We start from the raw sequence: 11,597 nt of genomic DNA, 5'->3' as shown, positions 1-11,597 counted from the left end.
GACACCTCACCTAAGGGTCGGGGAAGGGGTTCCTTGGCTGGCACTGTCAGCTCTCCACAGCCCCCATCTTGTCACATGTGGGAGCTTGCTGCTGTGTCTCAGAGGGCTGGCTCAGGGGAAGAGCGACGGTGGCAGCAAAGGAAGCACTATGGGGTAAGTGGGTGGCCCAGAACCTTCCTTACCAGTGGCCCGGGAGGGGCCTTAGCCAGACCAGCTGCAGAGGGTGGGCTCAGGCCACATTCCTTCCCTTGGCAGTGTTTGAGGCACTAGATGCCCCAGGCCTAGGCCCTGTGGGGCTCAGGTCCTTCAGAGCAGAGAGGCCAAGATGAGGACTGAAGCCCAACACCCACCCCCGAGGCACCCGGCCCCACATGGCTGAGCTGCCCTGAGTTTGGCCTCAGGACTTGGTCTGCTGAGCACCGACTCAGGTCTCTCCTGAGGCCCACGTGCTCCCTTCCCAGAGCCCCCAATGCATGGGTGGGGCAGCCCGCACCCCAGAAGCATCTCCGAGCTGGGGGCGGGAGGGGAGCGCTGCTGCTAGGACGTGTGCAAAGTGGCAGGGATGTGAATGTGCCTGAGTCACAGGGCTTGTCATGGAATTTGTCAGCCTGCGCTGTGTCCCCAATCCCAAACTATCCTAGTTGTCACCCCAGCCCCTGCGGCCAGCACTGCAGATCGACCTGATATGAATTTTTCTGGCTACCAATGCCCTGCCCAGCTCCATGGTCTTCAGCTAGCAGGGAGAACTGGTCAGTGCAGGTTCTACTGGGGCCGGGCCCCCCAGCATCCAGGGCACACTACATTACATGGGGGCATCAGGGATGGAGGAAGAGACCTCTGAGCTTAGGGCCATGAGGAGTGGGGGGGTTTCCTGGGCATGAGCAGTCTAAAAGAAGAGTGTCCCAGGGGTTGACATCAGCTTGCAGCCTCTGGAAGGAGCACAGGGGCATGACAGGGGCACGCTGGGAGAGACCCCAGCGGAGGGACCCAGGCTGGGAGGGCACAGGGACTGAAGCAGAACAGAGCAGAGAAAGGAGGCAGCAGCAGGCTGGTGGGGGCCCGGGACTGCCCTCTGGACCACCATGCCTGGCCTGAGTCTTGGGGTCAAATCCCAGCTTTGTACAACTTCTGAAAATTCACTCTCTGAGCCTCTCTCTCCCCACTTGTGGTCAGGCAGTGTTTGATGGGCTCAGACCAGCAGTGGGCGGGAGGGGGGGCACGCGGTGCTGGGAAGAGCAGAGCAGGACCAGGCTTCCCTCCCTTCTGGTGCTTCCTGTCCCCTGCCCCCTGGGTCTGGCCAGATTATGGGGAACAGGCAGCCAGCTTCCTTAACTCTGCAGCTCTCAAGGGGGGGGGGGGGACTCAGTCAAAAAGGAAACATGAGCCGTCCTCTTCCCAAAGGTCTGAATAACGGCAAGGCCCACCCCAAGCCCCAGGGTCTTGGGAGCCTTCTCAGGGACTCTGGCACCAACCCCTCCCTCCCCTATGGACACTGGCCTCTGTCACCAGGACTGACAAGCTGAGCTACAGCTTTTCCACTGACTGCCTTCCGTCCCGCCTCCTGGGCCTCTGTCAGCTGCACCCCTTTCTGCATGACCCTGATAAATGGACTGCCATTCTTTTCATTCAGCAAGCACTCAGAGGCCACTCAGTAGTCATGCTGTCTGTCCTCAAGGAGTCCCCAGCCAAGGAGAGGCAGACAGGTAGACAGTGATGATAATCCATGTGATGGCGGAGACTCTGGTTATGCTTTCTCAGTGCTGGGGGTCCCCCAGGGAGAGGCAGGGGCAGTGCTCACACTGAAGGATGGAAGAGAAGGAGCTGGCAGGGTTACGGAGCAGGGAGGCCTACTGAGCAAGCAGGGGGACCAGCATGTGCCCAGGCAAAGAGGGGAGGGGAGGAGGAATGCAGGACAGAGGGTCTGGCTGAACTGTAGGGTCAGGACGAAAAGGGGCTAGAAGTGAGGCTGTGAGGTGGACTTGCTGAGTCTCAGGGCCCAGTGACCTGACTTGCAGGAGAGGCAGCTCCTTATGAAGCACCAGCATGGGAATCTGCAGACCCTTAGCCTGGAAGCCACCAAGGTCTGGAGTCCTCCCGTGAGCCCCTGGGACCCCCCATGCTTCACATTCGTCTGCTGGGGAAACACAGAGGCATGGTTAGCTCTCCCAAGTGGCACCCTGATCCAGCTCTGGCTCAGGCTGATGAGGACAAGACAACTAAAGTAGTGACCATCACCTCCCTCCTTCTGGGGTGAGCCCAGGACCCTCGAGCCCCTGCAGCCTATCCCAGGAGGAGGCCTCCCCCAGAACTCCACTCCACAGAGACACAGCACGCCAGGGGCTGGGGCTAAGAATAGTGCAGGCCTGACCACCTTATTTTAAAGCCTCTTTTCCTGGCGTTAGCTTCTGGTGCTTATCCCTAAAGGGGAAGTAGTCCCCAGCGGACTGGCAGCTGCCCCTGCCCCATCCTGGCAGGAAAATCCAAGCAGGTCCTCCTAGCCCCACTGGGGGCAGCGGGGGCAGGTACCAAGAAGGTGGGAGGCTCTGCAACCCGTCTGGCTGGGGGGGTGGGGCCAGGGTCAGGGCCAGGCAGAGGGGCCCTCATCCCAGCCCCCCAGGGACCTCTTGCCTAACTGGCAGGCAGACCCATTTCCAAAGTGAACAGTGAGCATTCTCCCAAAGCCCTGACCCCTGGGCTAATGTGTGGCTGTTTCTACTTTTGAGCTAAAGAGCCAGGGCTCAGGCTGGGTGAGAGGCTTAAGGATGAGGAGCAGCTGGAGCACAGAAAGACCGTGGACAGGGCTGGGGAGCAGCAGGGCCACCTCTGTGGGAAGGCAGCTCCAACCCAGGATATATATGGGGGGGGGTGCTCACCAACAGGCTGACCAGTGCCTTCTGGCCGGGGATGGGGTGTGGGATGAGGGGCAGTCAGGCCTTGGACACGCCCCACAGGCTACTGAGGGCCATCTTTGGCATGGCCCCTCCCTCCTGTGGACTCTTTTCCATGGGCCAGTTCCACCCTGAGGTCTGGAGGGTGGGGATGGGACTGTGGGTGTATGCAAATGTGAGCTCCTGTGGGGGACGGGAAGGGAGCCCCGCAGATGCCCGGGGCATACACGTGATCCCCCCAACTCAGGCGCTCCACGTGCACACCCATGGCTGGGAGAATTTTCAACCTAAATCGGCACTGCTCTTGAGTTATTTCTCCCCTGGTGCCGCCTCCGCCGCCTCCTCCTCCGGATCTTAGCCGAGCGGGCGTCTCCTCCCCCCGCCCCACACCCCAAGCCTCCAGGGCCCCTCCCAGCTCCAGCTGAACTGGGTTTGCCGGGCCGTACCCCTCCCTACCCCACCCCGCCGCTGTCCGTGGTGGAGCGGGCCGGGACTGGCCTGGCCTGGCCTCCTAGCCCGCGCGAGGCGGCTGGAGGGGCGCTGTCCATGGTGCTGCCTCCGGGCGTCAGGCCGGCCGCGCCTGCTCTGCAGAAAGCCGGCGTGCCCTGCTCTGGGGACACAGAAGGTATTCAGGCTGGGGCTACCCCTCTGTACCCAGCACAAACCGCAGGAGGGAGTTGCCAGGATAGCCTCTCCACTGGCCCCAGGAGTGGGGCAGGGGCAATTGTGGGCTTCATCCTGTCCCTCCATGAGGCACTGCTGTCCCAGGATGGTCCCCTCCTATGTACTGGCATTAAGCGATATCGGGCAGCCCTCATGTCAGGCCACCCCTGCCACTGTGGGCAAACGTACCTCCTGGGAACCTCCGGTTCCTAATCTGAAAACGGTGGTAACAGTAGTGCTTTCCTCTGTGCCCCCCACCCAGGCTGCTGTAAGGTTGAAATACACAATTATCCCAGTGGGCATTCAGCAAATGTTGTCAGGGATGTCGTGTATCAGCCAGTGTGAGGCTGCTACTACCCGGTCATAAGCTGTAGTGAAGGGGCAGCCAAGGTGTGGGAGCCTCCTCGGGGGAGGGAGGCCCTGGGGTGGACTGCCAGCCTGAAAGTTCATGGCTACCAGGGCAGAAAGGCCTTTGGACCCAAAGCTGGTTGGCAGCCATGAGGTCCACATGTTACAGTAAGACCCTTGGACCCAGCCCAGGATGCACCCCCTCCCCAGGTGTGGAATACTGGCAAGTGTTGTCCTGTCCAGGGCTTGGACGCCAGTGGAGGGTGTGGTGCTGGGAAGAGCAGGGCAGGACCACTGGCTCCCCTCCCTCCTGGGGGCTCCTGTCCGCTCACCCTTTGGCCAGCAAGCTCACTATGAGCCATGCACTGCACGTAGTCCTTGTCACATGCTGTCCCGTGGGGCAATATCGTCACTTCCCAGGCTTTGAAGTGAGGAAAGTGAGGTTTGGGGAAGGAAGTGGCTCCCCAAAGCCACATAGCCAGAGTGGGGTGAGCCACTGGGTACGCTACCTCCTCGCTGAATGTCTGAGGTGGAGATGGGCAGGAGATCTGGAATGTGGGACAGATGGTAGCGCTGTGGGGGTCCTGCTGCCCCTTCTCTCCAGGGTCGTCTGTGCCCAGTGCCCTCTGCCACCCATTCACAGCCTTGGAGGCCTGAGGAGGGGAGCTGGGGGTTGGTCTCAGCCCCCACCCTGTGGGAAGCTCCCTACACATAGCCTTCCACAGCCAGCTCAGTGTCCATGTCTTGGCTCCACCACTTACTATGACCTCAGGCAAGCAACTCATGCTGCCTCAGCCATGATTTCCTCATCTGTACAGTGGGTACAGTCATCACATCATCGTCCTCAGTGGGTTGAGTGGAGGATTAAAGAAACAGTATGTGTGCAGGGCTCACTGTGCTGGCATCACGGTAAGCACCCTGGGAAGACACCTGCCCTTTCTCTGGGTAGATTCTGAGCCACAGAACCTCCTGTAGCCACTGAGATTCTCAGAGGCCGGTATGTGAGTCTCAGATGGCTTACTCAAACCACTCCAGACAGCTACGCTGGCACCCCATAGAGGAGTGGCCAGAGAATGCCCCAAACCCTCAGTTCCCCAGCCCCTGTCCAGCAGAGGCAGGCCTGGCAGACATTGATGGTGAGCAGCAAAGGTAAAGGAAGCAGTCATGGGCGGATGTCCCTCCATCTCTGCTCTGTCATCTGTAAAATGGGAGCCATAGTACCTAGGTATCGAAAAGCTCTGTGAGTGGGTGGAGGTTGAGCTCAGTGCATACAGTAGGTGCTCAAGGAGTGTCGTGGTCATGACCAGCCCTGCCTTCCTGTAACTGCTCAGTCAGGGAGGGAGGGACTTACACTCAGATCCTTTCTGTTGGGTGGTTCTGGGAATGGCATGGGAGGGGACGCCCATGGATGGAAAGGAGTCCAGTTCTGCCCTGGCAGCAGACTCACTACCCTCTCTCCTGGACCCTGTCTGCAGACCGAGCGAGGAAGATGTCGAGCCCGGGCGTCGACGGCGACCCCAAGCCTCCATGCTTGCCTCGCAATGGCCTGGTGAAGCTGCCAGGCCAGCCGAACGGCCTGGGCACAGCCAGCATCACCAAGGGCACGCCGGCTGCCAAGAACCGCCCCTGCCAGCCACCCCCGCCCACCCTCCCACCACCCAGCCTGGCTGCCCCACCGCCCCGGGCTGCTCTGGCCGGGGGCCTGTGCCCCCAGGCAGGGCTCCCCCTTGGTGGACCAGCCTTAGCCCCAGTGCCCGGGCCCCCAGTAGAGCGGCCGCCACTGGCCACAGACGAGAAGATCCTCAATGGCCTCTTCTGGTACTTCTCAGCTTGCGAGAGGTGCGTGCTGGCCCAGGTGTGCAAGGCCTGGAGGCGTGTGCTCTACCAGCCCAAGTTCTGGGCGGGCCTCACGCCTGTGCTGCATGCCAAGGAGCTCTACACAGTTCTGCCTGGAGGTGAGAAGGAGTTCGTGAACCTGCAGGGCTTCGCAGCACGTGGCTTTGAGGGTTTCTGCCTGGTCGGTGTCTCCGACCTGGACATCTGTGAGTTCATCGACAACTATGCCCTCTCCAAGAAGGGTGTCAAGGCCATGAGCCTCAAGCGCTCCACCATCACTGATGCCGGCCTGGAGGTGCGCACCACCACTGGCCCAGAAGGGCAGGGATGGGGGGCAGGGCCAGGCAGCAGCCACTCGGCACATGTGGGGGGAGTAGGAAGAAGCTTGGGCACACAAGCAGCAAAGCAGCTGAGGGTGGGGTCGGTGTCCTGAGGAGGAGTGTAGCTCTGGGGTGGGGGGAGCAGGACTGGCTACATAATTTGGGGGACCAAAATGAAAATTCGGGTTCCTTGTTCAAAGATGACTAAGAATTTCAAGACAGCAACAGCAAAGCAGTCAATTAAATGCGAGGCCATGCATGCCCAAGAAGCTCACATTGGGTAGGGAGGATGCTGGAGGAGGTGGGAGAAACAGGGGCAAAGGTCAGAGGAGCAGCTGTGGAGGCAGCCCCTTCCCCGGGACCTGGACTCTTAACATCACATCATTAACACCTATGGCTCTGAGCACCTGCTCTGGCCAGGCCCTGGACTCCCAGGCCCCCTGTGCTCTGCCTCCTCTTTTAGATGTTGTTCAAGTGTAACGAACACACTGTAAAGTGCACTTGTCAGAATACAGCTTGATGCATGTTTACACCATATACATGCTTAAAAACACAGCTTCCTGCCCCTCGGTGGGCTCCTTCTGCTCTGTCTCCTACCATCCTCACCATGCCCTGGGGGAAGGGGCGTGTCTAGGGGAGACGTGGTAGGGTTGCACCCTGGCGAGGGGGAGGTCGGGGCCTCCTGACCCCGCGCCTGCCCGCCCTCAGGTGATGCTGGAGCAGATGCAGGGTGTGGTGCGCCTCGAGCTGTCAGGCTGCAACGACTTCACCGAAGCTGGGCTGTGGTCCAGCCTGAGCGCGCGCATCACCTCGCTGAGTGTGAGCGACTGCATCAACGTGGCCGACGACGCCATCGCGGCTATCTCTCAGCTGCTGCCCAACCTGGCTGAGCTGAGCTTGCAGGCCTACCACGTGACGGACACAGCACTGGCCTACTTCACGGCACGCCAGGGCCACAGCACGCACACGCTGCGCCTGCTCTCCTGCTGGGAGATCACCAACCACGGCGTGGTCAACGTGGTGCACAGCCTGCCCAACCTCACTGCACTCAGCCTCTCTGGCTGCTCCAAGGTCACCGACGATGGTGTCGAGCTTGTGGCCGAGAACCTGCGCAAGCTACGCAGCCTCGACCTCTCGTGGTGCCCACGCATCACCGACATGGCGCTCGAGTACGTGGCCTGCGACCTGCACCGCCTGGAGGAGCTCGTGCTGGACAGGTGTGCGCGTCCCCCACCCCGGGGCCTTGGAGGGCAGGGCTGGGCGAGGCCTGCCGGACCTCTAAGCAGGGAGCCTAGTGGACTAGTGGACAGGCCTATAGCTAGAGTAGGGCTGCAGCAAGGGGGGGGCGGGGCCCTCATAAGAGGCCTGCCTAGTGTGGGCTATAACACGAGAGCAGGGCTGAGCTATGTCCCGCCAGTAGGGAATACCACCGAGGGGTCAGGTGGGGGCGGAGCCTGGTGGGGCGGGGCTATGGAAAGGGCGGGGCATGTTGGGGCAGGAGGGGAGTTCACGACCGGGACACTTCGGGAAAAGGAGGAAGGGGTCGGGTGTTTTGAAGGTGGGCAGCCTCCTTCTGTTGCGACCACAGGTGTGTACGCATTACGGACACAGGCCTCAGCTATTTGTCCACCATGTCGTCCCTTCGCAGCCTCTACCTGCGATGGTGCTGCCAGGTATCAGCCCTCCATGACTCCAGAGATTGGGGAGTAGGCAGGGGAGGTGGGGGGCACGGGGAAAGCCTCCACCCAGACAAGCCGCTGGCCTGCACCCGGCCCGCTCAGATCCTGTAATGAAGTCTGGGATCCCTCCACACCCAAGCGGCCGACGTAAGCGAAGTGCAAAGAGTCCGCAGGGCCTCACCGACTCCGTGGGGAACTGAGAACCCCCGTTTTGAACCCACCCCCTGACCCCTATGGCCTGACCCCAGGAGTGGGGCTCCCTCGGGGCGCGAACGGAAATAGTTAACTCGCCCCGCCTTCCCGCCCAGGTGCAGGACTTCGGGCTGAAGCACCTCCTGGCCATGAGGAGTTTGCGTCTCTTGTCTCTGGCAGGTGAGACCCCCCCACACACACACACGCCGTCCTCCTGGGCAGTGACCACCCACCCCCATTAGTCCGACTCCGCCAGTCCTGCCGGGTCCCCTGTGCAGACCCATATCTGGTGCTGACTCGCTGCGTCCCAAGTCCCAGTCAGAAGGCGGAGACGCCGGGCAAAGTTTAGCCCGGCCTGGTCCTGCCCGGCCCCCGAGCTCCCTCCCCCAGCCCCGCCCCCCGGAGCCCTCGGGCCGCGCCCACTCAGCCGCCGCCCCGCCTCCCGCCCGACGCAGGCTGCCCGCTGCTGACCGCCACCGGGCTGTCGGGCCTGGTGCAGCTGCAGGAGCTGGAGGAGCTGGAGCTGACCAACTGCCCTGGGGCTACCCCCGAGCTCTTCAAGTACTTTTCGCAGCACCTGCCCCGCTGCCTCGTCGTCGAGTAGCGCAGGGCCTCCCCGCCTCTCGGCCCCTCGCTCTCCTCCCGGCCCCGCCTCGAGCAGGGAGGGCGGTGGGCGGGCCAGCCCCGCGCACGCACGCACGCTCGGGGAATTTGTGCATGCCCCTCGCACCCGCAACTGCACGCCCGCCCTCCACCACGCCACAGCCGCAGCCATCCTTTGCCCGCCCGCTGGGTGCGGGGGGCTGGGGCTCGGTCCTGCGGGCGCTTTGAGCTCGCCAGACGGCCGCCCCTACCGCCTTCTCCGCCACACCCCGCTCTGTCTCCCCGCTGTCCCCGCAACCCCTGGCAGGGCCCAGGGGGATTGAGGGGAGCTGGGTCCCCTCAAGACACAGGGGCCCGGAAGAGACCCCAGGGCTTCCCGCATTTTCCACTGCACCGCGCCTGGAGCCCTCCGAGGGGTGCGAGGGGAAACAGGCCGCCGCCAAAGCCATGGCCCGCCCAGGAGCCCAAGTCCCACCCGCCCTTCCCCCACCTCATACCAGCCTGACCCCAGCGACCTCCCCTCTTCTTTGCCGCTGTGTGAGACAGGCCGTGCTCGCCCCACCCCCATACACAGGCCTAAGGTCCTTGGGCCCTGGCCAGGCTAGGGCAGAATTGGATTAGGAGAGGGACCGCTGGGCTGACAGTGACCCTGCCATAATCAACATTAGCCCAGCTGGCTCCAGTCCACCTCAACCCAGGGGTGGTAGAGCTACCTTGAGAGACCTGAAGCTGGAGCGACCATCTGGGCCTGCAGGCCTTGGGAGCAGTCCTGGCTGGACCCTGCCCCGCAGCCCCTGTAGCCAGCTGGGCCCAGGCCCCTCAGCATCACACTTCACCCAGGGCAGGTATCCATCAGGTGGAAGCTGGGAAAGGGGGCCCCACCCAGCGGCTCCGATCTTCCAGTGGCCAAAGGAGGGAGAGCTCCTTTCTAGCCTCACACCACTCCCCAGCTTCCCAAACTTCTACTTGCCCACATGGGTTCACCGTGTTCTGTCCAATCCCAAGATATTGGGAGGTCCCGGGGGTGCTGGCACATCTTGGCAATTACTGAGGAGGGGGCTGGGACCCCTTTCCATCCCAACCTTGAGCCCCAGGATATACAGCACCCACATCCAATCTTGGGACACTCCCCCCACCCCCCATCCGGTTGGAAGAGAGTAACCAGTTTCCAGAGAGCCAGAGAGTGAGAGAGAGAGAGAGAAAGAGCGAGCGAGAGATGCTGTTGAAGAGAAACAGTTCAACAGCCCAAAGATTTCCCTGCCCCTGGAGCGCTGGCCAGAGGCTCCAGGGCTGAGGTGGTCAGGAGCCAGTTTCTTCAGCCCCTCCTCCCCACAGCTCCCTAGTGGGGAGGGGCAGCTGTCCATTTGTCCAAAGTATTAATGCAACTGAAGCTGTGATATTTCCAACGACTGTAGGAGGAAAAATTAGGGGGAGAGAGGAAAACAAAACCAACCAACCCCTAAAATCATTTTCTTATTGTACATACGACCTCATTCTCCTGTATATGCGGAAGATATAACCTTATATTTGGTAAGTGTTTCTTGTGTTATTTTATCACGTGACCTGTTTATAAAAATATATATTAAAAAAGTTGTAAAAACACATGTCTGAATTGGTTTTAGGTCATGACGCCATGGTGGGGGGAAGGTGTATCTGTCCTGAGTGGCCCAAGTCTGAATTTTTGTGCACCTCTCAACTCATCAGACTTACTGGTTCTTTCAACAAACGTGCAGAGGCTGGTAACACTGTGCCAGACTGGAAACCCAGCAGCGACCAACAGAAGGTCCCTAACCTCTCACTGCTTCAGAGGGGGAGAGACACTAAAATCATTACACATAACGTTCCCTCCAAAATATCTAGGATCTAGCCCATCCTTCCAGAAGGGCAAAAATGAGGCCTGTTTCAGGCACAGGGTAACTAAGGATAGGAATGGGTCAGGGATATCCTAAAACGGGTCCACAACACCCACCCCCCCCCAGCCCCGGCTGCACAGCAGAAGGTGAGCGGCAGGCGAGCAAGCGAAGCTTCCTCTGCCGCTCCCCATCGATTGCATTACCACCTGAACCATCGCTCACATTACCGCCTGAACCTCCCCAGCCACCCCCGCCCCACGTCCGTGGAAAAATTGTCTTCCACGAAACCGGTCCCTGGTACCAAAAAGGTTGGGGACCGCTGTCCTAAAAGATCACACAGTGCAGCACGGACAAACCAGGGCTCATACCCAGGAGAGAAAGGCAGGCTCACAGAGTCACTGATTGAGCCGAGTCGCTTGTGTGAACAGGTCGGGTCAGGCACTCGAGCTCTTGGAGACAGAGACAGATGTGATCTCTGCCTGGTTGAGTTCACACTCATGTGCAACAGATGACAACCAGTATACAAAGGAATGGGTTGTGACAAGCGCTGTGGAGGTGACAGTGGAGAGGCCACGTTAGATGGGGTGGCCAGGGAAGGCCTCCAAGAACGTGACATGTAAGCTGAACTCTGAAGGAGAAGGAGAAGCCTTCTGGAAAGGACAGCGGGCGAAAACGTGCGATGGCCACGAGGCAGGGAAGAGCTTGCCCAGCTGGAAGAAGGGCTAGAAGCCGCCGTGGCTGGAGGTGCGCAGAGAGAGGAAGAGGCCGGGAGTTTGGGATTTACTCACAGCGCGGTGGGGACTTATGGGGGACCTAAGGCCAAAGAGTGGTACCTGACTGCTGTGCGGGGTTCAGATCAGGGGAAACGAGGAACCCAGGGAGAGCCGTTAGAAGGCTGCTCTTGGGGTCCCGGGGAGGGCGAGAAAGGAGGCGGAGACGATGGAGGGATTCAGGACTAGTTTAGGGATGCCTGGACTTGCTGATGGACCTTGGGGCAGAGATGAGCACTAGTATTAAAATACTGCAATAGGGGCTTCCCTGGTGGCGCAGTGGTTGAGAGTCCGCCTGCCGATGCAGGGGACACGGGTTCGTGCCCCGGTCCGGGAAGATCCCACATGCCACGGAGCGGCTGGGCCCGTGAGCCATGGCCGCTGAGCCTGCGCGTCCAGAGCCTGTGCTCCGCAAAGGGAGAAGCCACAACAGTGAGAGGCCCGC

The 11,597-nt window shown here is 60.8% G+C and overlaps 1 protein-coding gene across 2 annotated transcripts; it reads left to right on the top strand.

The window, feature by feature from the left end:
* Positions 1–5,282: 5,282 nt before the first annotated feature.
* FBXL16 (F-box and leucine rich repeat protein 16) lies at positions 5,283–10,131 on the top strand. Of its 2 annotated transcripts, XM_029219400.1 has the most exons (5): positions 5,283–6,030; positions 6,764–7,272; positions 7,644–7,728; positions 8,043–8,106; positions 8,382–10,131. In XM_029219400.1, exons 1-5 carry the CDS (start codon positions 5,308–5,310, stop codon positions 8,528–8,530), a joined length of 1,530 nt encoding a protein of 509 aa, XP_029075233.1. In that variant the 5' UTR covers positions 5,283–5,307; the 3' UTR covers positions 8,531–10,131. The 2 variants fall into 2 exon arrangements, with proteins under 2 accessions (XP_029075233.1, XP_029075232.1); XM_029219399.1 differs by lacking the exons at positions 8,043–8,106; positions 8,382–10,131 and having other exon boundaries at positions 6,764–7,787.
* Positions 10,132–11,597: the final 1,466 nt, after the last annotated feature.

Source organism: Monodon monoceros, unplaced genomic scaffold, assembly GCF_005190385.1.
Source record: "Monodon monoceros isolate NGI ecotype Baffin Bay Population unplaced genomic scaffold, NGI_Narwhal_1 Super_Scaffold_13, whole genome shotgun sequence".
In the NCBI taxonomy this organism is placed as follows: Eukaryota; Metazoa; Chordata; class Mammalia; order Artiodactyla; family Monodontidae; genus Monodon; species Monodon monoceros.
Note: the sequence above shows the minus strand (reverse complement) of the source record. Positions and strands in the feature narration are given on the sequence as shown.

Excerpts from the sequence above, each read along its gene's own strand:
- FBXL16 (XM_029219399.1), top strand. The coding sequence starts at position 5,308 with ATGGAAAGGAGTCCAGTTCTGCCCTGGCAGCAGACTCACTACCCTCTC. Across the intron at positions 6,031-6,763 it reads TCACTGATGCCGGCCTGGAG|GTGATGCTGGAGCAGATGCA; the intron begins GTGCGCACCACC and ends GCCCGCCCTCAG.